This window comes from Triturus cristatus, chromosome 11 (assembly GCF_964204655.1).
Source record: "Triturus cristatus chromosome 11, aTriCri1.1, whole genome shotgun sequence".
NCBI lineage: Eukaryota > Metazoa > Chordata > Amphibia > Caudata > Salamandridae > Triturus > Triturus cristatus.
The window spans coordinates 1,134,424,530-1,134,451,826 of NC_140594.1; the positions used below are offsets into that span (position 1 = coordinate 1,134,424,530).

Below are 27,297 nucleotides of genomic sequence, written 5' to 3' on the forward strand. Positions count from 1 at the left end.
CAACTGCCAACTCTCTCTTAACTCCCCAACATTCCAAACCGCCTCCAACTGTCACAGGGTTCTGGAATGTTCTGGAAGGTGCTGGTAGGTTCCAGTGGATGCTGGTGATGTCACAGGTGGCCACCATTTTGTGCTCCAGGCCCTCAGACAGAAGTTTCAGGGGTAGGTAAAATGGCTCCCTGAATCTGCAGCAACACTAAAAAGTCTGGTGGTTCCCAAAAAGGAAAAATTCAAACAGGGTTTGAGGCAAAAGTGGGACAAAATAAATAATGATGAGGAGGGACCACCCAAAGGGCTGACAGGTCTAACAGAGGGGTTTTGTTTAACGAAATTATTTTGTTCTTTCAGTATAATACAAAAGAGCTCTTCTGACATCTAAGGTATGTAAAGCTCGTTCTGCAACAGGGTCGGGTTGAGGGAAGAATGCAGGTAATTCAACCGACTGATTGATGTGAAATGCAGATACAACCTTAGGTAGGAATTTAGGGTTGGTACAAAGAACCACTATCTTTATGCAACTGGAAAAAGGGTTCTTCTATGGTTAGTGCCTGTAGTTCACCCACTCTCCTCAATGAAGTGATTGCAAGGAGGAAAGCTGTTTTCCAAGTAAGGAACTGTAGTTCACATTTGTGTATGGGTTCAAATGGCAGACCCATTAGCCTTGTGAGGTCTATGTTAAGATTCCATACTGGGGCAGGTGGAAGTCTTGGTGGCATTCCCCTTTTTAGACGTTCCATGAATGCTTTGATGACAGGCACTCGAAATAGCGATAAATGTTGCTGATTTTGAAGATAAGCTGCTATGGCAGCAAGATGCACTCTGATGGATGTATAGGCCAATGCTGACTGCAATAGGTAGCATAGTGTGTTCTGTATGGAAGCATCAAGGGGGTTGATGTGATTGTTATTGCAATAGATAACAAAACGCTTCCATTTGGCTTAGTAGCAGGCCCTTGTGGTAGGCTTTCTGGTCTGTCTAATAATGTTCATACAGTCTGGTGGAAGGTTGAGATGACCTAACTGACTTCAGGAGCAAGATCGCAAGGTTCAGCTGTTTGGGATCTGGGTATTTTATTTCTCCATGGCTCTGTGTGATGAGACTGGGAGTTAAATGTAATTTTTGGTGTGGTACCAGAGAGAGTTCCAAACAGGGTTGTGAACCAGGGTTGACGTGCCCATGTTGGAGCTACTAGTATTCGCGTGAGTGAGGTTTGCCTGAGTTTCCGAACCACTGATGGAATGAGTGGGAGAGGTGGAAAAGCACAGGAAAATATCCCTGACCAGTTCATCCATAGAGCATTGCTTGTGTACAACAGGTGTGGATACCTGGAAGCAGAGCTTTGGCATTTTGCGTTTTCGGGTGTTGCGAACAGGTCTATGTGAGGGAATCCCCAAGCTTGGAAGTATGGGTGGAGAACTTGAGGGTGAAGTTCCCACTCGTGTATTTGATACCTCTGCCTGCTGAGGAGGTCCGCAATCTGATTGTTGACTCCTGGAAGGTGTTCCGCTAGAAGATCAATGTTGTGGTGAATAGCCCACACCCAGAAGCCCTGGCTAAGTGGGACAGTTGGAGAGTGTGCCCCCCACCCACCCCTGTTTTTGTATGCAATACATAGCTGTCATGTTGTCGGTTCGGACTAACACAGCTTTGCGAGATGGGGGATCTTGAAAGGTTTTGAGAGCTAGAAAGATTGCCATGAGCTGTAAATGATTGATGTGGAGCATCTTTTGTTGGCGACTCCACAGCCCTTGCACTGTGTGTTGTTGAAGATGAGCTCCCCAGCCAGTAAGGGATGCGTCCGCTGTTAACACGGTATGTGGAATCGGGTCTATGACCACTGCAGAAAGCGAGGAGTACGGCCGCTTACCAACACTAGATTGGTTAATAGACCTTGAGACTTGTTCCACTGACTGAAGTGGACGCATGTGTAACCTGGCGTGGGAAACAATCATGATGCAAGATGCCATCATTCCCAGCAGTTGCATAAACACTCAAGCGGAAGTGACTGAGTGAGTTGAAATTTGAGAATGAGCGCCTGAATGTTTCGAATTCTGGCTGCATTGGGATACACTAGAGCCATCTGAGTATCTAGAGTGGCTCCCAAGTAATCCTGAACTTTGTTTGGCTGAAGATGTGATTCCAACACATTGACTGAGAACCCTAGATGTTGAAGCAGCTGAATGGTTACTGAAATGTGCTTGCGACATTGCGGATATGTGATGGCTTTGATGAGCCAGTCGTCCAGACAGGGAAATACATGTATGCTTTGTCTTCTGAGATGCGCAGCTACGACCGCCAGACATTTTATGAAGACTCTGGGGCAGTGGGGACTCCGAATGGGAGCACTTTGAATTGGTAGTATTGACCTGCTACCACAAACCTGAGAAATTTGCGGTGAGCTGGATGGATTGGAATATGAAAGTAGGCGTCCTTTAAATCTAGAGTAGAAAGAAAATCACCCTTTTGCAAAAGAGGCAGTATTTGTTGCAGTGTTACCATGTGGAAGTGGTCTGACTGTATTTAACGACAGTTCTCTGAGATCCAATATGGGTTCGAGAGAGCCATCCTTTTTTGGAATTAGAAAGTAAAAAGAGAGTACACGACATACCCTTGATGTTGTGGTGGTACGGGCTCTATGGCTTGTTTTAGTAGCAGGTCTAGGTGATCCAGTAAAAGTCTGTGCGGCTTTGGGGGAATGTTTGGAAGAGTGTTAATGAACTCCAGGCAGTAACCATAATGGATAATTTGGAGAACTCATTTATCTGTTGATATTGACTGCCACTTTGGTAGAAATTGTGACAGCTGTCCCCCCACAGGTGTTAAATAGCCGTCGGGAACTATGGGCAAGGCACTGTTTTGTATTGGATGGCGAGGTACATGTATTGGAACCGCTACCTCTGCCCTTGCCGTTGTTTCCTCTCTAATTTCCTCTAAAGAAACCCTTGGAACCTAGGAACTGGTTATTGCCCTTGTAGGTGGAAGTAGTTTCGGAGGAAGTATTTTTAGATGCTGCTCGATAAAAGGAGCGACGAAAGGTACCACACCCTTGTGGAGACTGAAGCGCTTCCATGATTTAGCCACTTCAGTATCCTTCATTTTATCTAATGAAGTGTCTACCACCGGCCAAAAAGGTGTTCCTTGTCAAAGCGTGTGTTTAGTATGGAGGTTTGAACCTACAGTTTAAACCCGGATATGCGTAGCAAGGCGGGTCTTCTTAAAAGAACACTAGTGATTACCGCTCTGGCAGATGTATCAGCAGCATCTGGGGAGCATCTAATTTGGTTATTAGAAATTAACTGCCCCTCACAAACCAGGTCTTGCACTTTTGATTTGTGTTCTTGGTGGAGAAACTGGATGAGTTGCTCCATTTCATCCCAGTGTGAGCAGTCATAACGTGCTAGCAACGCCTGTGTATTAGACTTACACCAGAAGTTAGCAGCCTGGGAGACCATCCTTTTCCCTGAAGCATCAAGGAGTTTATACTAGTTATCTAGTGGTGGTGCCTCTCCAGAAGTCTGGGAGTTTGACCTTTTACGTGCATCAGAAACTACTAGTGAATCTAATGGTAGTTGACCCTTTATGTAAACTGGATCTGATGGGGCAGGCTTGTATTTTTTATCTACCCTCGGGGTAAGGATACGTGCTCCAACAGGATCCTTAAAAATGTCGTCTTCATATCTGGTCATGCCGTTCAACATGGGCAACACGTGTGCAGAATTGTGTGGTGTGTAGTGTCTCGAAAAGGAAGTCCTCTTCAAGGGATTCTCTGTGTAGCGGGACCCCATGATAAGTAGCAGCCCTACTTAACAAATCAACAAATTCTGCACTGTCATCTGGTAGAGAGGGCCTGGTAGGATACATGTCCGGTCGTTGTCAGTGGGAGAATCAGTATTATAGTCATCCCACAAGTCTCCAGGCTGATCGTCATCATTATTATCCCCATCCCTATCACCCCGATTGTCAGGTGTGTGTGGTGGTGAGTGCTCAGGTGAAGTTGGCACAGGTATAGTCTGGGTTAAAGAAGGTGAAGGAAGAGGGGAAGGATTTGTCCCAACAGTTCTCTTCAATGGTATGAGTTATTCCTCTTTTGTAGTAGCACCTCTTTAAAGCCACTTTAGTGGTGATATGTCCAGTCTTTGGGTGTATAACCAGAATCTTTTGTTTCGGATCCGGTTTGTTGTGCGGATCGCGGAAAACATGTTTTTTAGGTGACTTTGGTGTCTGTGTGTTTCGGCTCCGATGGTTTCTTGGCCGGAATTTGCAGAAGGAGGATGTTCGGTGCCGGAAGTCTTTGGCCCGATTTGGCAAGGGGCTTTTCGGAGCCGGAAGGCTTATTACTATGCTTCGGTGCCGATCCCAAAGGAAGGCCTTCGGAAGTTTGTTCTCGGCGCCCACCGGCGCAGGTTGGTCCGCGGCCTTTTTCTTTGATGGAGGAGGAAGGTGGGACGAGGTAGGGACTGTACTCACCGTACGTTGTCCATGCGAGATGTCTTCATAGGAGCTGTTTTCGGAAACGAAGTTGTCTTCCTGTTCCTAATCGGCTCAGATGAACTAGTCGCCTTTCTCCTCGTCCGATTGAGGTCCGAGATGGAACTGTTTTTTTGTCTCTGCATGTGGAGTCGTCGGGCCAGACGATCGCAAGGAGTCTTTTTTTCTATAAATCTTTTTATTAAACAGTAGATAATCAACATAGCTGATCACAATTGGAAGGGATAATGCAGAAATTAGACACACACAAGGCTATCATTAAAGCACAATATGACCTTAGATAATAGTTTATCAGTTATAGCGTATCCGAGTCTTCAAGAGAGGGGCCAACAGGGGAGGACACAGATATTACCTTGGTATATATTCCATTTGCTCCATATTAAAGACCATTTCTTGGGGCACAGACGTGCAACATACAGTTTATTCTCTGATCATGCACGAGTCCATATCAGCCTTCCAGGCCACCACCGTGGGAGTTACTCCAGCACCCAACAATTGAGCTATATTCCTTTTGGCCACCATCAAGCCCAGAGTGACCCATAATTAATCCTTACGGTTTAGGTCTGTGGGCTCCCAAACATTCAAAAGACATCTTTTAGCTTCAAGTCATATGTTAAGTTCAAGAGCGAAGAGTCTTTTTGGAACGAAAAACTTGGCACGTGTCGCAGTGGTCTTCTCTGTGGTTGGGTGACAAATTGCACACCTTGTGTGAGTCGGTGGGCGGGAATTTCGCGTGGCACAGAGGACAGAACTTTAAAGGAGTTTGTTCCATCGACAGAGTCGAACCAGGGGCTAGGCATGACAGCCTACCACGAGCTCTTGATCGAACTTTTCTTTAGGAATCACGATCCGTGAAGAAAGGGGGAACGTGAACGGAAGCAATACCTTTGAATGGGACTGTGATACGCCCAGAGAAGGACCAAAGGATCAGTGCTGAACCGGAGCGCAGAGAGTTACATCCGAACCTGATGGCGGAAAAAAAACAAAAAAACAATCTGAAGATGAAGTCGATGACCATGCGCACTATCACTTACGGGAGGAGTCCCCTACCTCGGGACTAGGGAACAATTCTTTCAGAAAAACAAAGTGCAAACATCCGAACGATCTCATGCAAATCATGTGATCTACAGCTCACATGCCTCAAACGTTATCTTCTGGCATGTGTCTATTCCGCTAAGAAGCCAAATGTTTGTTCAAGAACTTAGACAAGGAATGGAGGCTGAGGATATGATTAAAGCCATCAAAAAAAAAAAAAACTATCTTACTGTATAGATCAGGTATTTTTTATAGCAAGCATCTCTTATTAAGACTTTGGAAAATTATCTTCCCTAACAGACATGAACTTAGAAGACTGTTCATTCAAGAACAATCTCCTAACAGCGCATATAGACCATCTACAAATATCTTCTCCAAAGCCAAGAAGTACTTCCTTTTTAAAGGCATTGAAGAGTAACTAATTAGCTGTCTTCCTATGTTCAATCGAAGCATTTCAGCAGAAACGATAAATAGTTTGGGCAGGAAAAATAAAAAAACCTTTTCTATCCAATAATAGATATGCTAGTATTTTCTTAAATAAGAAAAATAGCTGGAACGTTCTTTATGTATACAATGATATTTATATTGTGCAAACCTATCCATGAAGCAACGGAGTGCTGAACATCACGCAAGGGGTTGGGAGATTCCAAGATATTGTACGTCAAGTGAAGATTACACAAATTTATTCACACACATTACATTTTTAGGCATAAGGAGATTACATGATTTGCCCAGAATCACACATTAAGTCTAGTGCAGGGGCCAAGATCTTTACTTGTATCCCTAGATTCCAAAGGCAGCAGTGCGAGACACTATGCCGAATCTTCTCCAAAGTTCTCTAGCATTTTGTGGCAAAAAAACGCAAGCATCCTATTTTAGCATGCATTGTAAGGATAAAACACAACCAGCTTTATTTCGAATCATAAAAACTTTATGAACTAAAGCTGTATTTTTTTCAGCTGTAAAATAAGTGGAAAATGTTCTAACTTATTTAGACAGGTAAGCCTTTTGTTGGCAAACCATATGATATTGACACTTGCTTTACATAAACACATGAAAATTAACTTTTTGAAACAGTATTAAAACAATTTTGCACCAATAAAACAAGATGGTGTAAAAGTATTGTCTGTTCAACCACTGGACTGTGGGGGAAAGGGGGGGGAGGAGGGGAAGAGATGGTGACACTTTTTGAAATTTGTAAAGGCCCTTGCTGGTCTCAAGTGTGCAATCTATGACAATTAGTAAAATATACAAGCGTTGGTAAAGCGAATAGGTCTATAATGAATCTGCTAATGTACGACGCACACAGTATTTGTGCATGCATGTTTCCATGTGTTTGCTCATTACAGTCAACCCTACTGGCTTTGGCCAGTGCTTGTTGGTTTTGGAAAATCACAAGTTAACATCTTCACCTCTGATCAAAAAATATCAATCATCTTGGACTGGGAATAGTTAAACAGGATCAGACCACAAAGCAGAATGTGTGATGGTGCTTTAGCAACTTGTGTTAAGGAGCTCCAAACCACACAACAGTGTATATAGTAGAACAGTTAAGAAATCCAGTATGAGCAGAAAAGACGCCACAGCGCTAACCAGACACGATCGGCAGGCTGCACTAGGTGTGGTGCAATCCCGGCAGATTTTGGAAATGTTGCGTGGGTCAGTATGCAGTTACAAACATTTTATGATGAAGTACTGCAGGAGGCGCGCAGAGTGACATAGGTCTAAGTTGAACTTACACTCCAACACTGCCTTTTGGGAATGTTGCCTCTTCCCAAGAAGGGGAAAAAAGCAGTACAGATTTGCTCAGCTGGATTTAGTACTGGCATGGCGACGCATAGCCATTCACTGGGCAAGGCCAACCTCGCTGACTGTCTAGATGGCGGACTGACTTCCTGAAATGGGCGGCAGCAGAGGAGTGCCGGCTCGAGAAAATTCGCACTAATAATGCAGAGAGACCTTGAGTAGTGGGGTGATATGCTTGACAAGTTGGGTGCCCACGACACATCCCTGGGAGATGGGTCTTACTGTTCCACACCAGAGAAAGGAGAGACGGCCCCCCTGATGCGATAGCGGACACTGGAGATGGGTTGACTGAGCCAATGACCCACATTCTCCTGCTCCCTTTACGGCTGGTGGGTCCACTTAAGAACTACGAATAGCTCAACCGTTCGCATTACTTCCTCATGTAGCGCCTGAAAGTAAGTGGATGCCTCGTATTGGTCTTTTCCTCCCGTTTCCTTGCCCTCACCTGGAAAGCATCTGTCTCCATCCCTACCACATGAATACTGTTAAAGTACTTAATAATGCAATGCTGCACTAATTAATTCGTATTGTTCTGAAAACAGGATAAACTAATTTTCAACAAAAATGGCTCTTGCATTTATGATATTTATTTTTGGGACATTTCCTTCAAGATTAAAACTTCTTTAATAATGTTAACTGTATTTATCAACATATATTCTTTCCTCTGTGAAAATGAGACCCATCCTTTGCTTATTCTGGCCCACAATCCTCTGCTCTCCCTTCATCTAACGTCCTGCCTAGGCCTCTCCTCTCAGTAGATTCATTCCCCTCCACTCCTCACTCCCGCCCACCTCCTAGGGTTCCACCCCTTCTGCTCAGTCTCCCCTCCTACATTCTCTAACCCTACCTTTTAAAATGAATCTCTTCTGAACCTCACTGCAACCCCTCTCCTCTACCACATCATTTCTCTCCACATTATATCCGTCCTATCTCTTCCAACCTCCATATCCCTCCCTCCCCCTCTGCCAGACAACTGAATTTATGGTTCATACTCCATTGTTAAATCCGTTTACCTTTTTTACAGCACTAAACAATGAGAATCCACATTTTATTACACTGTGAAAGAAAGACATTATAGGAAAATATAAATTAAGAGTTAGTATCCTTGTGGTTTTTCTTGATCTCCAATAGCTTGAAAGCATTTAATTTCAAATTACACTTTTTTTTTTTTTTTAAACATGCACTGCAATTCTATTGGATTTCGAAAGAACTTTAACATGAAGGTATAAAGGCACCAAGAACATTAGATTTCATGTGAAATTCACTGGATTAAGAACACTGGAAACTGAGCCATCCACATCAATGGAAGCTAGCTCAGAGTGCCAAATATCCAGAAAACATCGAAAGACAATGAAGATATTACTGTGTAAATCTACTTACTGGCCTTTATTTACAAGAACTAGAAACAAATGGGCATCCTGCTCAGTAGAGAGGAGGGGTGGTGTTTATCAGCTTCCAGGACTTATTGGAAGGATTGATGCAAAATGTATTCAACATTTCCATCTGCATTTATACATAAAACTCAATAAAACGAAAGAACACTTACTGACTATGGTCTTACCACGTTGGCAGTTATAGGTAAATCGTGTGCAGCTTCTTGTCTAATGCTTCTGGTGGTCTTCCCAGGCTCAAAATTGCCCCTTTCCTTGTACATACATTTTTAGAATCAACTTGCAGGTTTCTGAGCAGCAGCATTTTAAAGGGATTACTTTATTTAAAACATGCTATTGTCATTTTGCAAACAATTCTATTAACATTATTTAAGCTAAATGGTAAAGATAGCATTACTATACTTGACATAGCTTAGTAACAATTTGTCTTCCCAATCTTCCATCCACAATCTACACTTCGACTTAATCCTTTCACCATAGCTGCTCCGACCATAGTGTTTTACATTTTGCATTCTATTACATTCAGGCGATCGATTGCCTGACTGCCACACTTCTAATATTGCATAGAGCGAAAACCTATCTAAAACAAAGACCATTCCACCAAGCCATTGCTTTTCTATGTTTGACCACTTTTCTGATCTGGTTACATTTTAGAAATTAATCAGTTTTGTAGGTGGTATAAGGTATAGTAAGCGTTCTGTGGTGGTAACAGTTCTTTGTAGTCCTTTAATATTTCTGCTTGTACGGCTGCTTTTCCAAAATGGTCACTACTTAAGTGCGGTGGACGAGCAATTCACATCTACCACAGTACCTTCACATGAACAGTTTGTTCACCACAATAACGGTGAAAATCGTCTTGATGCAAGTTTCAAGAAAATGTTAATTCTTTTTTGATGCAACGGTATGAGCAGCAAACAGAGGTCATAGTCTTCAAATTGAGAGCAGTTGCGTCAGTCGCTTTCAGTTTGATCAGACCTGGGGGACAGGACCTTTAACTAGGCAATCATGCTCTCCTAATCAGCCAACTTGAATTGACTGGTATCATAGACAATGCGTTTAAGTTTATCACAACCTTTTTAGCCAACCGAATTCAAACAGTTTCCTTTGGCAACTTTACTTCCCAGCCTTTTCACTGCCTTGTGGGGTGCCTCAGGGCTCATCCCCGAGCACCACTCTATTCAATCTTTATGTCACCCCACTTGCAGAATTGAGCAAATCCTTTGGTATTTAGCTGGTCTTTTGCTGACGATAGACAGATTGTTGTGTCTGTAACTAGTAATCCTGAAGCTACGGCAGTTCAGTTTCATGACTGCATGCACCACATTAGGAATCGGATGAGCAGCAATTGTTAGATTAGGAACTCCACAAAAACGGAGGTTCTGCTTTGGCAAAAAACCCTCTTTTTGGTCCTCAAGTTGGTGGCCTCAAGAACTGGGGATTTTGCCTACTCCAAGCAGCAAAGTAAAAAACCTGGGAGTAATTATTGACACCAAGCTATCTATCGAAGGACAGATAAAACACCACCTCGGGTTTCTGTATTTTGAAAATTAGGTAATTTTTTCCCTATGTTCCACTAAGCCTACAAAAGACGGTAGTTACAACCCTCATCTCTTCTAAAGTGGATTACTGCAATGCGCTTTTCGTTAATATTCAAAAACGTTTTTGGCACAACTTACAGACGCTGCAAAATGCAACAGCCCCGCCACTACTAGGCATTCCGAAACACAAATCTACATCAAGCTTTGGTCCAACTACACTGGCTCCCTATAGGTAAACGTAATCAATTTAAAACGCTCTGCATAGCCTTCAGGGCGAAACAAGGAATTGGCCCCGATTATCTGATACACCGTTTCCAATGTTGTGCCTCCGTACGTTTATTGCACACTTCCAATATTGGAAATCTTGTAGTCCCCAGATTTAATCAAGTTAACTGGGATGGGAGGGGATTTATAGCATGCATGTCGAGGTTGTGGAACGCTCTCCGGACTGAACTAAAACATAAGGCTAATCTATTGGAATTCAGGAGGAATTTTAAAACCTGACTTTTTAGCAAAAAGCTTCCAATATCTTTCTATAATATATTCTGTTTCTAATCATGGATCAGCGGCAAGATACCTCCGCATAATTGTTGCGCTTTAGAAATTTTATTTTCATTTCATTTTATTTCAAATTCTATTTTCATTTCAGAGTATATCTCCCTTGGGGTTGGCACTCCGTGTGATCCACAAGTCGGGGTCCATCCACTGGACACCAGGAATTTTGTTTTTCATAGAAGGAGGGTCTGGAAGTGAGTAGAAACACCTCCTTTGCAATGGGCAAGTGCTCCAGTCTCCATAAAAGTAATAGTAAGTATTTCTATCATCTTCTTGAGGAGAGGTGATTGAGGATTTTCAGGTTTCTTTTGTCTGAGGATTTTCAGGTTTCTTTTGTCTGGTGAGAAGCAGTCCCCTGCCAATGGGCAGGTCTCTCCCAGTTCACACTTTAAAAACCAAAATATAAGTCTTTCAGCCTCCCAAACCTGGAGTGGGGGCAGGAATCCCACTACACCCACTGAAAACAAGCATTGGCATAGCCAATAGGTCGCGCTTTGGGGACCTTATAAGTATTTAGTTATGCAGCACAATATCCTTGGTGCAACAACATCAACTGTTGCATGGCTAAACACTTATAAGGTCCCAAAGGCGAGACCTATTGGCTATGCCAATACTTGTTTGGTCTTCCCCTGCTGCACATGCCAGTGGCCTATGTGCAGTGCTGGCTCCCATTAAGACTGACGTCAGCTGCTTTAAGGAGCCACCACCTCAAACAGCCACAAGTAGGCGCCAGATTGCAACAAACAGCCTTGTTACCAAGGGAAACGGGTCACCTAAATGGCAACATACATTCTCCCCCCCCCGATGTGTTTTTTTTAAAGTAGGTACACCAACCTTGCAAAACATCCAAACGCACGAACCAAACAGTGACTATTTTGAGCGAAGGGAGTTAATGAATACTTCTTGGCACTAGGCTCCTAAGACTTCCTCAAGTTAGCTCATCGGTAAGCCATGTGTGGTGAACCACGGCGCTCACTTCCTCATTCAAGCTAACTATAACAGAGCCTAATATTCCGTAAAATGCCATTGAGCATTAACGCTAACAAACACGATTTAACATTCGCGAGAAGTCACGTGACGCCCAATGTGTAAGGGGTGAGGTTAGCGCCTCTGGAAGATCACGTGCAGGGATAGGCCGATTCCTGTCGCTATGAGACGGGTTCTCCAGCGTCCGACAGAAATAGGATTTCCAGTCCCTGTTGAGATGCACATGGCAGAAGGGATTTCTAATCTAGACAACACAGAAAACTGTAGTAAACATGCTTGATGTCTAAGCTACCATATTACGCTGTATCAATGCCTGTAGTCAGTGTCTTATTCAACAGCCTAATGCATTCTGGTAGTTGTAGTTTTAATGAAAGCAACTGGGACAAAAAAAAACCAAATCAGCTAAAATGGTTTGCAAGAGGAAATCCCAGGACTGAAGCAGTGTCCTTAATGACATGGACTCCATTGAGAAAGCCATTCACTCGGTGATCAGACAGTCCAGTTTATTTTCACCTGATACCAAAACATTCAGTACATAATCTCTGTATCCGTTGCTAATTATTGGCGTCCCTTGGGCCGCAGTGTGTCCTGCTTTTCCTGCATCAATGAACTCGCGTAGTTTGGTCTCGCGCGCGTTAGTTCATGGTAGTAGTTGGTTATCATTTTGGTGCAAGTGCAGTAGTTTGAAACCATGGCAACTCCCACGCGTTGTGTTTGTTCGTGCATCGCGTGATTACTATTAGGTTTTTGTTTTTCAGAAACTGCGTCATGCTAGTAACTTGTGTGCATTTTTTACATGATGTGTATGTACCTTGCTTCGTTTATCCACGCAAATGCCGTAAAAAAACGAAAAAAAAAAAAAAACCTGATTACCAAAGTCCCCATATTCATTCACTCAGAAGTGCTCCTCATTGCGGACTATGGATCCTACGAGTGTGTTTTGCAGCTTTTGCATGAATTATGCATGTCCTGTGCGGGAAACCTATGTGACCACATCACAATGCTCTTAGCGAAAGTGATCGTTGGGGGGGGGGGGGGCGACACACGCTTTGTGGTGAGGGAGGGGCGGAGCGAGGCGCACTGTAAGGGTGCCACGAGGAAAGCCAGATGGCGGCTGTGCGCGTGACCGCAAGTTTGATGCCAGTAAAAACGTGTGGTCGGACTTTTAAAAGCCCACTTACTAAATGTCTCGCCAGAGCAGCGCATGCGCTAGCTCAGGCGAGACCTAAAAATGGGTTAGGTTGTTCACCAAGGAGCTGTGACCCTATCCCAATATCGGCCCAGCATGCTTTCTGCCCCACCCCCATGGGTGGCACGTTTAGGATTTATCTTCAGAGGAAGCCTAGGGGATGACAGACATAAAAAGCAGGAAACAAATGGGGTAGGGGATGGCCCATTCTACCATCGGGCTGTGGGTTGAATTCCCAGCCCTAATGTCTTTCAGCCCACCCTGGGCTGAGAGCATCCCCACAGCAAGAGAGTTAATTTGGATTTTATAGGATGTAGTTTTGGGCTGGCTGAGAGGTGGGGTAAATCTCAAATGCCATGGTAAATACTGCACTATTCAGGCTCTGTGTCAACCGGAAACAAGGCCACCTTATTAAACATGGGCATTTCTTAAACGTAAAGAACCAGGCGAATCCAGGGTGGGTGACTTGCATGGCTCCCACAAAGGCTTCTTTCCCAGAAAGACCTGCAAAGAATCCATTTTGGCTAAAATCACTCACAGTTCCGATTAGGAACATTCTGGAATCTAGTGAGAGGATCCTGCTTGGGGGATTGATCTCCTGATGAGATCCCCCAAGTAGGGATCCACAGGGTACCATTGGAAAGGGAAGATTATCCCCTTCCCAGTGACACCTCCCCTGGCCAAATCAGTGCTTGGGGGCTGAGATATGCTCCCAAGCACCGTCGTAAGTAAAACTAAAAGATAAATTGGCTCATTTTACTTTCACTTTCTGTAAAATTATGTTGGCGCGTCGATAGTCATTGGACAGAAATAAAACAAGCATTGGGATACCCAATAGGTCTCGCCTTTGGGTCCTTATAAGTGTTTAGCTAGAGTTATTGGCTTAGCCAACATGCTTAAACTATGTTGTAGAGCAGTGTGGCTGCTGGCAATTATGTCAGCTTGCTTTGAAATGAGAGAGAAAGAGTAAGCAATTGCGTGTGTGTTATCAAGGAGGAAGTTGAGGTCACTGAAATAAGGCACAGCGAGAATTCGTGAAAATTAAAGAGGGGGGAATAGTGGGTAAATGTGAGAGATGGAAAGAGAGAAGGTAGAAGAGTAGAATGAGAAAAAAAAGAGTAGTATACTGGAAAAGCAAAAGTGTACGTGGGAATGTTGAGAGGATTATTGGAAAGAAACAGCAGAGAAAGTGGAAGAGAAAGGGTGATAGAGGAAGTGCGAAAGTGATAGACATGAATATTAAGGATATTGTGAATTGTTAAACAAATTGTGAACATATTGCTTTGAAAGAAATAAAGAGAATGTTTGAGAACTAAAAGTTTAGGTAATGTCAGAAATAAAAAGCTGAAATACAAGAGAAGAAAGATGGTAGTTATGAAAGAGTGAAAGTCAAGTGAGGTGCACGAATAAAAATTAGTTTGCATAAGCTTGCTTTGGCCATGAAGGAAAACCACACACATGATGCATGCAGAGTCAAAAAAATTGTATAGATAACCAGATTAAATCACACACCTATCATTATAAAATGTCCTCTAAAACAATAAGCCTTTAGTCATGGCTGTTTCTGGAACTTTTATATAATGTGAACTCTAACCAAAGTAATCAACATACTTCACATAAGCACTAGTTACATTACAAACTGACACATTCATTCTTAGGCATGGGGATAGTATGTGATTTGCCCAAAAGCAGAAGATGTGGAATCTCCTGCCAAAAATTAAACCCGGTTGCCCAGCGTAAATTCTATCACCTCTAGGCATAATGCCACGTTATTGCATAGAACGACAAGAAGGGCTGGGACAGCGTCAGTGCTACTCAAAAAAAAAATCTATCAAATAAATATGTAAGCACATTATTTATAATTATTGTTTTGTCAGAAAGGTATTGATATTTTGATTAACTGCCAGAAAGCATTAGGCCAGGTATTAGATACGCGTAGATTTGCTTCAGTGCTATGCAACCCCACACTGCATGGAAGGCACAGGCAGATCCATTTGTCACTAGTTACTCATCTGTTGGACTTCCAAGCATTGGAAGAACATCTATAGCACTCAGAAGCAGACTGTGCAGCGCTTTGCAGCGTACGTGAGCAAGCACATACCATGTCTTTTGCAGTCCTGAGTCGTGGGAGGAATCCATTTGAATAATGGGCAGAGTTGGTTGTCCTTTCTATGTACTGCCGCCTACTACCTTTCCTCATTAAAGAAACTTGTCTTTATATTGCACATTTGCTTGGCTTTGTAGTGCTGCGCATTAGAGAGATATTAGTGAAGTGAGGTAACTGGTGAGTGCCACGAGAGAGAGGAGTCTGTTCTATATTGTGGACAGTTAATAGTGGTGTTATCATGGAGTGTTCAGCCACGTGCTGTGGAAAGTGCCTATTTCAAATGCATAGATCAATTGCATGTGATGAACTGTGTTGCGACACCCGTGCTTTGAACGTGGTGTATTGCTGGCATCTGAATGCCTTGTATGTGGTGCCATTTTGTATGTATATTTCAGGTACATGTGTTTAACACTATCACTTGCTCAGGCGCAGACATTGAGACAAAAACTACACTTGCCATCATGCACTAGTTATGGTGAAAGCAAGAATGGAGCACTTACGCTCGTATCGCCAATCAATGGTTCCAATAATATTATAGGAAATGAGAACCATCTCTATGTTATTATATTTTTGTGAACTACTGACATTAAGGGACATGACCTGATGGAAAAATTGAATCTGAAGTTAGACCGAGCAAACACCCTTTTGTGACATGATGTATGTGTGAGCCTTAATTATGCATTACCTCCGTATCAAGACAATGCTGATTCAAACAAAGTTGGCAACCATGCAATCTAAACAAAAACGACTCATGTATTAATAAACTTAGCACAAGCCATGGCACCCTTAGTGTTCAAAAAGGCTGTGCCTAATTAAAGCAGAAGCTGTGGAATAAACAAAGACACCGAGTTAAACTGCTGGAAATTACGTCTCTAAAGTTGAAAGGGGCATGCTCTCATATAGCGGATTCATTTCTTTGGATGTCCCATGTGAAGATATCATAACTATCCGCTGGCAGTGGCACCGCATGAAATAAATAGCTGTGCCGAAGGAGGCAGGAGCTGTGACTGAAAAACACTCCAGTGAAGGCACTCTTGTGGTGCAATATATTTCGGAAACTAAAAATTTGCATTCACCGTACGAGTTAAAGTAATTACCTTGGGAGTAAATACGACGCCTTCACAAACTGCCAAGAGTGCAGGTGCCTGAACGCCAAAACCACATTTGGTTTTCAAGTAGAACATTCCCGTGATCGAACGCAGGAGGTGTAATGGAAGTGTTAAACAGAACCAAAACAAACACACAAAAATGCACTGAACGAAGATCATCATCTGTGTGGTGTAAAGGCAGTAATGAAGGACAGATGAAACTACGCATGAAGCTGGTCTAGGCATCTAATGCCACAACAAATAAAGAACAGAGCTGCCGACTTTGGGACGGAGGAACCGGGTTCGAATCTCTGTGTCTGCTTTCCCAGGGTCTGTATTAAGAAAGAAAGAAAGAAAAAAAAAAAAAAAACACAGCAAAGCAGATATGCAGGTTTTTTAACTGAAAGAAGAAAGTCTAGCAAGAGGCAGAAATAATAATTAAAAAAAGTCAGTCCAGGAACCCTCCAAACTAATATATCTGTTCGGGGCGGGACAATTATGTATTACCTCTATTAGTCATCAGGTGTCAGATTGTAGACACGCGGATATGCAGAAGGATTACTGATTAAGCAATATAAGCAGAGAATGAGAATGTTCCTGTGCAGTGCGACATAAAACTTTTTCAAGTGCAAACTGTTTGGGGATCAAATTGCTTAATAAAGCTGAGGGATTTACTGAAGCCTCGTATTCCCATGCCGGGAGAAAAGCCATTCTGTCTGAAGCACCAGAGTAAAAGCGTAGCAACCGGTATGTATGTGGCTGGGAGAGAATCACGTGCAATGTCAAAAAATAAGAAGGGTAAACAAAACAAGCCCACGAGTGGTGCATGCGTGCTGTAAGACGCGAAAGTGAAAGCTAACTGGAAACCTGATCCAGAACAGATGGCACTCTGCGCCCTCCCGAGACCCCTAGGCCATGGGAGTGAAAGTTTTCAGGGAAGGCGGGACATACACCCGTCTTTGGCCATTTGCGTGCTTTCAATTATTGAAAGCCACACACAAAGGCCAATGGGATGTGTGGGAGGAGGCACACCCACACGGAAACAGCTCTTCGAAGTCTGAAGTGATTCCAAGAGCCCTCTCCTAGTGCAGCGCATGTGCGCTGCACTAGGCGAGACCTAAAAAAAGGCCTCGGTGCTGGGAAACCTCTTTCTCAGTTCCAGAGGCTTAAAAAATATTATGAGGAAATGCCTCTGGTGCAAGCACCAGAGGGATTTCCTCCCACAGGTGCGAGGTTGGCCTGGGACCATCCTCTGCACCAAAGAGGTTAAATATATTCTTCACGTTTACAGATGCATCATAGCGGCAGAGACACAAAACACTGATTTAGCATGTTGAGGGCAAGAAAAGATTAGATCCTGAAGAAGGGGATTATCAACAAGGTCAAAACTCTGTGGAGAAAGTGGACAGGACGACGCGAAGTGGCCACAGAAAAGTGGAGAATATGGAATTATCAACCATAGTGAACATAAAAGACCACATCCAAAAGGTGCTCATTCTTCCCAATGATTTGCCAAAAGACAGACCTATCAGCAAGGGAGACAGATGGAAGGGGTATCGGGTTCGGGAATCAAAACAATGCTTTCAAAAGGAGAACATAGCCTCAAACAGAAGGCAGGATTACTCATAGAAAAAAGGCCCAATTCAGAAGTACCCAGTACTACTTCAGTAGGGCATCGGAGAAGAGAAAGTGGCCGACCTAGACAGTGCAGCAGAAATCAAAAGAGCCTACCTGAGGCTCAAACCACTCCCGATCAGGAAGGAGACTAAGGATTATGTTGAGATTGAAAAAACATGGATGAGCCTTGAAGTAGACCAGGTTTAATTTACAAACATTGGATCCAAATTGATGGACCATTGAGTGGACATCCATTATGGTTTTCTAGATTCAACTGAGGGATTTCTAGGACACTAAACATGTTGAGGAAGACTGGCCCCAATAAGTTATACTAGCCGCTCCCACTGGAGAGAACTTATGAAAGCCTTTTATTCACTAGTTAGGGGATTTGTTTCGGGTTACTACCTCTTCTCATTCAAAGCGAGTCCATCTGAAACTTTCTCGTTACTGCCTGTACCTAATGGACATTTTTAAGCTCACAATTTCATAAGTGTTTTTTACATCATACATTATGGTGGCCTACACGGTCACATTCGATACATTGTTTTTGTGAACTTCCCCTTAGTCGATCTATGTCGGACTCCACTTAACCATTGGTCCTGGTTTATTTAACATCACAACAACCACTTGCTAAGATGGCCGCCATAAACGACAATTTCATAGCAGAGAAACATCCTCTTCATTCACGCGCTGACGTAGAGTAAACTTCCCGGTTAGCTGGCCCGCCCCCTTTACACCAACTTGTATATCTATGTAGGAACCCGAGTGGAGCCATCCAACCCGGTTCGTGCGGCGCCAGGGTAGGTTAACGGCCTGTCCCAGCAGCAACCTTGATGTAAGTGTGACTTTGGCAGTTCGGTGCTCCCGGGGGATTACGATGGGTCCGTTAAAGCGGCATGAGTTTACATCTGTGACTAGCAGGCACGGTGGTGTTTTGTAGAGTGAGTCTTACATTGGACTCGGGGACGCTAGGAGAGACATGGTGGTCACAGCTTCAACACTTAGCGGTGCTATTATGTTGGACTAGTTGTGTACCATTACAGCGCGCATTGCTCGACCACCACTTGAGGAGCAACGGGGCCCCGCCCGGTTACGCATGCTTGTGATCCCTTCCCCACTTGGTGGGCTCCCTGGGTACACATGATGTGTACTGGACGAACCCCACATTCCTCTTGGGGGCCCTGGCTAGCACGCGATGGGGCTCCCTGTGATGTCCAGTAAGGCACACTCTATACCGGTTGGTGGTTGATTACTTAAACCTACGCCTCATTCTGACTCCCATCCAAGTCCCTTGTGGGGTTTCTCTTGACACTCAAATAACCCCCGGCCTGTGCCATGGCCTGTATTACTCCGTACAGCACAATGGGATCATACTACGGGCGTCAGTACCTTGCCAATGATGACATTACAGGCTGGGTGTGTTGCCTCATCTATTATTTACTGTTCGTTTTCCACCTTACCTCTTATTGTTATCAGTACACCAGAAGTCTGGTGTCACGGGTGGCACAACGAATACGGACAGAAGCAGGGAAAAAACACCCACATATGTAAGTTCCATGTAAATTCAGAACGTGATCACTAGTTCTCTATACCATACTGCAGTGAAGAGTTCATCTCCTGTCTTCTGATTTTTAAATTGGTGCTTGTTTTTAATCTCACTTTCACGGAGAGCACCAAGAACTTTATAGTGTGTTGTTCCACACTAAGTCACAATTGACAGTTCTATGTCACATCGTCTAGGGAGAGAGACCTTGTGTGCGACTACTGTTTGAATAATAAGTTAAATATCAACACTGACCGATGTCGGGGTGACCTTATATAACACTTTTCTTTCCTTAGGTTCCCCCTTACATATGGCGAGACCGTTGTCCCATAATACACGTGGCAGGTAACTATTGTACTTCCCACAGTGTGTAGATAGTTATTTGATAATTAGGTCCTGAAGAATTGCCATGGATCATTAGACCACTAGGCATGAAACATGTTGACCATCACAGAAGAGCATAGCTTAGCTGAACCTTAACGTCAGTCAGCTGCCACTCTGTTTCCTGTTTTTTTAATCAAGTGGATGGCCATTCTCAATAAAGTCCTGTTCGTGGACTATCCAACTTGTTTTAATCACGCACACACATCCACATCTACACCACTAGACCCCTCACACACACTACATCATACGGCCAGGAACAAAAGATCTCCGCTAAAGAGCCCCTTTAAGGGTGCCCGTCGGGGATTGCAGCGCCGTCCCGACGAGGAGCAGGTCCATATGATGAAGCATGACACCTAGCTTGCTGGGTGTGTGAGGACCCTAGTTCTGACTAGAGGAATTCCCCTTCCTCCACACACTGTCTCCACTTCACACTCTCACTCTCCCCTTGTTCTGAGGAACCGCATACTCAATTCTTCTGACTGACTAACTGGGCCTGTATGCTGGACCTCTCTTAAAAGCCCACTAGTCCCCCTCGTTTGATAATAAAATTTTATTCACTAGTGCCCATTCTGAATCGTATAAAGTAATGTCATTCACAAATCTTAAGGGCCAAATATAGATTAACAACATTACCTCAAGTGTATTATAAAATACCCCAAGGTTTTATTCCGCCCACATCATTGAATTATTGCAGGAAGATTGGAGTTTGCAGATATTTACATTAAGGATGAGGACACCCCAATATGTAATGAAATAGTCATGATACCTGCAAAAGCAGGTTATACATTTAATTTGATTCTAGATTTAAAATGATTTGAATGTAGTCGTCCTACAATAAGAGTCAACCAGTCAAGAAAAAGGGCTCACACCAGAGTTCTTGAAGAAACGCAGACAATTGGAGCTCCTGAATACTCTCAAAAAGTTACTAACATTAATTCAAACAATAAAATCTCCCACATTACACAGAGTGAAACAATTGTGCCTGTTGATTACCCTAACATTTATGAAGTAAACTGGGAAGAAGAACACACTCAAATCTGCAGTCTTTCAGAAAGATGGATCTCGTCAGCACATTTTAAAATATGGACAGGCAGGGCTCACTTAGACTATATACAAAGAAGGCCACACTACAACTGCATACACATCACATACTCGACAACAGAAGAGGCTTTGCCTCTGATAAACTCCTTTCAGTAGTGCCAAAGGCTATAAACAAATGAGGACCCACTGCACCAGGATACAGTGATGCCATGCAATCAAGAGACAGCTACTAGAGCACGCATTAGAACGTCTAGAGCCTTATAGTTACACTGGGTGGAACGACCTACAGGCCAAGCCAGTCTGGATGTCAAATTTAAGTACAATCAGTTACTAAAAACAGGGGAATTCCTTCTCTAGGAAAATGCATTCTGACCAATTTAACTCCCTGGATTTGGTTTGCTTTGGAACTACCCGGTTTTAGGACGTTTACTGTGATGCTGGTCTCACCAAGTATCACTCACTGTAAACGCTGTTAAAATTTAATGGCCCTGCTAGCTACCAGTGTGTGCCTTCTAAAACTAGGACCGCTGCTTTGCAAGTGGGATATGAGGCTATGGGTTGGCTGTACATGAATATGGACACGCACACGCTGAGTGAGTAGAACGACCAACCAGCTCTGCCCACTGGTAGCCTGTTGCAGTAGGGACGCTTCAGGGATTGGTGCTGACTTAGTACATGCTTTATAATGAGAGTGGGCATTCGCTTCACTGAAAAAAGTGTATGCTTTAGGGTATTATATACGAAATATGCGCCAAGGTGCAATTTTGCTGTAATTCGGCTAGAGTCTAGCATGACACCAATCCTGCAATAAACATGGATCCAGAATGCAGATTCAATGTCACGTTTGTTATTTCTCTAATAATTCTGTAATATGAAGATTCATCACATATTATCGACTTTGCTCCAAATTAGATGCCTTGCTTTTGTTTCCCCTAGTGGGTCAAGTTAATTAGTCTGCTGGCCAGACAGAGGAACAAAGGGTTCCTCACACAATAGCTTCATCTGCCAGTGAGCAGGCCTGTTTCTGGGAAAGAAAAAGGGCGAGGAGGAAATCTGCCAGTGCTAATTACTTTTTAAACTACACCAGCTCTAGGAAGGCTAACGCCAAGGAGAACGAAAGGGAGAAGGACAGACCTTTCGAGGCAATCACAGGAGCTCCCACAAGGGTTCTGAAGGAAAGGAGGCTAGGCAACTCTTCGGGGTGGGGGGAGTTTCAGGCTCGGCGGTCATCTTGAAATCTCCAGAAATGCTACGCAGGAAAGCTGGAACATGGGTGGAGCGATGGGTCATCCTAGGATTGGACAGAGGTACCTACTTTCTGAAACTGTCTACCCACACTTAAACGCCTCCATAGGGAGGAGAGAGAAGATGGATTTCACAGAAGACCGGTACTCTGGATGGGAGTCTGTGGATTCACCTCACCAAGGCCATTGGAACTGGCCCCTTTAAACTGAGGGACAGTAGAGGGATGACCTGCTAGGGGGGCCCTAGAGGAGACGCGATGCTGTGGAACGTCTGAGGACTGGGCCTGCAGAGGGGTAACCCTCATCAGAAGGCTGCTCCCTGACTTCTGCCATCACAAGTGTGCCCTGCAAGTGGCCAAGGAGGCTAAAGGACCTGAAGAGTCAGGCTTGGAGGGTTTACTGCATTGAGAGCGGCGGGGTGCCACTGGAGAGACCTCAAGCTGAGGAGAACACCAGGCACCGGACAGAGCCTGAGTGTGGAGTTCAAGTGCAAGAGAATGTAAGCTCCCAAAGGAAAATAAAATATTAGGAGCAAGGAGGCTGTTAACCAACAGCCCTACTGTCTAGAGTCTGCTTCTGGAAGCAAAACAAGACCGCTCCCGTCAAAACTGACCCCAAGATAACAGGGGGAAGAAGTGCACACCCCCACAACGGGAACTAGCCAACTGAGACAAGAGTAGAGATCCCCTCCCCAAATTCCCAAAGTTCCCCAATGCAGGACACGGTCACCAGGGTGCCGCCAGTTAATAGGGACAGACTCACCAAGCAAAATGAGCAGCACTGCGCTCAGCAACTTGGGGCATCCTGGACAGACCCCCCCAGGGAATGAAGGGCACAAGAGACCTTGTTGTGAGGTGCTTTTCCCATGCCAGAGTGTTGTGATGGGGGAGGTTCTGTGCTGCAGAGTGGCACGGACACACATAACAGAGCCTGCGCTCACCCACACAGGTTGCATGCGGGCAGGAAATTAGTAAGGGAAGCAGACTACACGCGGCACACAGAACTTGCAGTGAGTCAGGAGGAGCTGTGGGGCCTCCTGTGGTCCCAGAAATGGACCATGGAATGCAGGTGTCCTGATTGGGACCATGGCACCCTTTCCAGAAAGTAAAGTGTTCAAGAGCGCATATACAAATACTGGCACACAATGGAAGCCATTTTGGTTGCTGCACAAGATAGCTCGCTAATATACCCGACCCCAGCCACAATCAGTGCCCCATAATTCTATGGCGCTTTAAAGATATATAAATAATTGCTTCAGGTACTGACCCAGAGGGGTCAGGGGCACACCACCAACACAAACATTGCAGCACATGTTTGGGGCTGCCAGGAATTCAGCAGTCCCCCACAGAAGCCTTTGTCAAAACTTACAAATGTCATTCTAGGACTCCCAGAGGGTTGAACCAATGACCCTGGGAGAAGTTAAACCAGCTCTCAAGCACTCCTGGAGCTGGGGGGCTCCTAGGCTCTAGGAGCAAGTGATCACCATTGGTTGAGGTCGTACAACTGTTTCACATGTGTGAAAGCAGAAAACACAGGCACACAGTTTATTGAAAATGTGAATGCTTTGACACAAACTTAAATTTGTCACTACATAATTTATCGAAGGACAGTGATATAAATTATAGACAATGCCAAAGTAAACAGTGAATCAGTCCAAGTCTCAAAGAAAGCCATTTTAAGATGGTACCTTTCTTAGTGGTATCAAGGTTTTTGTTCATTAGGACAGTTCTACTTTTCTTAATGTAGTGATGCCCTAACAAAGCCAGTAGGCATGTCCTTTAATAACTACACTCCATTATATTGTGTCTAGAACATGTGGGGTTGTTACGGTTTTAGGATTCAGAGCCAGCTAGGGTGTTAACTGTTAGGAGGGTGAAATCAATAGACATTTCCACCTCTCATGTACATGTTTGTAAATGGATGTCAATGATTTATTAGGCGTTTGTGGTGTCGGCGGCCTGAGGTACTTGTCCACACCACCTCCCAGAGTAGGCCATGGACAGCTGTGCCTTGTTACCCTGAGCGTTTCAAGTACTTTAACAGGGTACTTTGTTCCCAGCAGATGGAAGGATGAAGACTTATTACACGAGAAGGATCACATTGTTTCCAACTAATAACACACTTTACCATGCCATTCATATCAGCAAGCAATTTCATACACACTCTGTGAAAAGTACTGAATGATTATCACAATTTTATTGAAACACAAACCTTGTTGCAGAACCTGCAGTAGGCACACTGCAGATGTACTCTGAAGCCAGCCACGCTACAAAAGGGGCGACTGAGGATTCTGAAGTTTTAAAAAACATACATGTGAAGCCTGGCGATTCAACAACACAAATAGGTGAACTGAACGCATTGCTTCAGTCTCTACAGAACGCTAATGCTTTGGTTCCAACATCAATTGCTTCCGGGCCCTCGTTTTATGCACAAAGGTACAATTCAGAATTAAAACACTGGGAATCTAATGGTTAAAAAGATTCACTAGGGAAGAGGATAGGAGTAAAACAGCTCTAGGCAGCCATTGTTGACTTCAGAAGGGAGTTTCCACTGGTTGATGTACAGAACACGCTAGCCCACCAAAGTAACGCAATTCACTTGAAAACGCAATTCAGCCGCTGATCAAGCATGAAATATTTAGCGTCGGTGTACAAAGTAGCCGAAATAACCTATTTGCCAACTAAAGTCAAGCCAGAAAAACACTCAGCAATAGGCTCATCACATAAAAAGACACCCCCACCTCAAGGTTGTCCGAGAAGCACAACTATTTCCTGAGGCAAGGTTACAATACCATGAGTGGGTGATTGAGATAGTAATTGGCTTCATTAGGTTTGATTTGAAACTTGAAAGAACTAGTGCAGCACGAGTCTTGGCTACTCTGCATACTGCAAGAACATAGTTGGTGGCCATTAAAGTCTAAATCAAGCTTCTCCAATGAGTATCCTGTGAGCTACTGTTAACTCTCCAGGCAGGTATAAGGAGCTCTCCTGCGTGCAGGCCACAACACTAAAGTAGAAGTTTTTACTTGGTTGAATTATGATGTGTATACCAAACTTTAGAGAGTGTATATTTGAGACAATGATTTTTTTCCGAACTCATAAGCTAGTATTTGGAGAACAATGCGGCGTTTCCAAAATATATTTAAGGCTGATATTTTAGAGATAAATCATGTGACATTGGGAAAACGTTTTACAAATGTGATTAACTTGGCGCCAGAGGCATTGTAGTTATGGCTGTTATGTCCACCCATGTAAAGGCATTATATATTGCTGAAGCTTTTTATATGTTGCAGTTTGCAATCCTGCCTGAAAGACTGAGGTGATCGCTGGTTGTAATCTTGCATATGGTGGCAACCAACGTAATCATGTCTGAGGTGGTCACTATTGCAATACTAATAGTATCAGCACTCAAATGAGTTTCATTGAACATAACCAGCTATTATTATAAGGTTGTAGACCCCTGGTCTAAATCAACTTGGCTGTGTGTTCAACAATGCAAAGTCTGCCAATGGATAACGTTCTAATCTACAGCCAGGCCACCACTAACCTCTCTTGTAAGACAAACCATCATTGCAAACCATTATTGTGATCACATCATTGGGGGTGGGTGGAGTGAGTGCGGACTCAAATTAGGGTCCAACTTTTGCCTCCAAGGTGTTAGCAGACGCACCCATTAAAAGAGAAGCATACCTTCAATTCTTGCATCGATTTAGGCACAGTTCAAACCGGGTAGTCATGAGATCAAATAGTACGCTCAAATAAGGCTTTAGTGTGAAGGATGTAAGTAACAGTGCATCCTTGCAAAAAAAAAAACCTACATAGCTCAAAGAGAGATACGTCAAGACATGCTCTAATGAACCGCACACTTTATGAGATGCTGCTTGGCATGCTTACATCACGTTCCAGACCTTCCTGGAGACGAGAACCCTTATGATCAATCACACCTCTGTCACAGGATTTGCAGTTCACCCAATACTACTACTAATAGCGGAACCAACAGCAGCAGTACAAGCAGTACTAATTAGTACTAGTACTGTAGCATCAGAAATAAGAAAACCATTAGTACTAGATGCAAGTATAGTACAGTGTGGGCAAGGAGGTAATAGGTTATTGTGGGACAGGGGTGTCAAATATAGCCAACAGCTAAGAGGGATACATATTCTCAAAGTATTAAAATATGAGGCAGCATCATGAGGTACATAATTCAATACGCTAAAGGGGCAGAATTACAGGCATTTAAACTTGTTAAAGAGATGTGCAAGAAAATGCAATCTTTTACTATACACCTCTGTGGCTGAAATAGAACTGCAGACTGCACTTCCCATACCACCCGTGCCATCTGCCCCCTCCCAATCACCATAACCCCCCATCCGTCCTCACCTCCAAACGCCACCCCCTACGGAGTCATTTCTTATGTCAGTGTTTGAAGGGATTGCAAAGGAGCACAACCATTCAGAAAGGTTATGAATAGGAAACACTCAAACGGTATTAAAAACCTGGCAGAGGCTAAAACAGTAATAGTACGAGAGAATAAACAAAATGTCCTCTTTAAAAGAATAATGTGGTTACAAACACATGCTTTTTCTTAAGTGGCTATGAAGCATATTGGAGGACAGCTCATTGAGATTTTCCAAACTGTTTGTGTGATGCTCATAGATTGGTCAAGTTAAGGATAAAATGAGTGTGTACCTATTAGATGGGTAAGTGAACAACTAAAGCTACTTCATTTCATTGAGATGGTTATGCGAAGCCAATTTGGGCATAAGCTCAACACCCAAGTAGTGCATCAGGTTTAGGTGGTTCTTTTTTGTTACTGTAGACTGGACTGTTCTTTAGGAAAAGTCTACCATGCAAAATGCATTATACCACATAGGATAATAAAAACCAAAAAATGCATTGAATGTGTACATTTGAATGCACCCATATAGCCTGGTATGTAGATTAAGCATTCGCGGTTTAGTAGTCCAATCTATATGGCTGTTTCACCTCTCTCACAATACCAATACCTTCATCTGAATCGGGTGCAATACAGGTTTTTAGAATATGAACTCAAGATCCCAACCTCCTCCCCAACACGCAATCTTCAGTGCACGGCACCATACATATTCATCATTCTACCTGTATAAATCTCTCACCTCCTCGGCAACGGCCACTGCAGACCTGGCAGGGGTTTCCTCCACTCTGGTGACATCGGAGGGGTAATACTCCTTTTGTACATCGGACGCTGCAAGCTCTTTCGATAAATAAAAAGATATGAAAGATCATTCTCCCCATTCTGCCTTTCC

The 27,297-nt window shown here is 43.7% G+C and overlaps 1 protein-coding gene across 2 annotated transcripts in view; it reads right to left on the minus strand.

Annotated features, from left to right (window-relative positions):
* The window catches only part of LOC146786200 (UAP56-interacting factor-like), a 178,978-nt gene that overhangs the window by 90,599 nt on the left and 61,082 nt on the right, over positions 1 to 27,297 (minus strand). For both annotated transcript variants that reach the window (XM_085635775.1, XM_085635774.1), the window contains exon 4: positions 27,148 to 27,245. In XM_085635775.1, the coding sequence (XP_085491901.1) occupies positions 27,148 to 27,245 (98 nt within the window). The remainder of the gene's footprint in view (positions 1 to 27,147; positions 27,246 to 27,297) is intronic.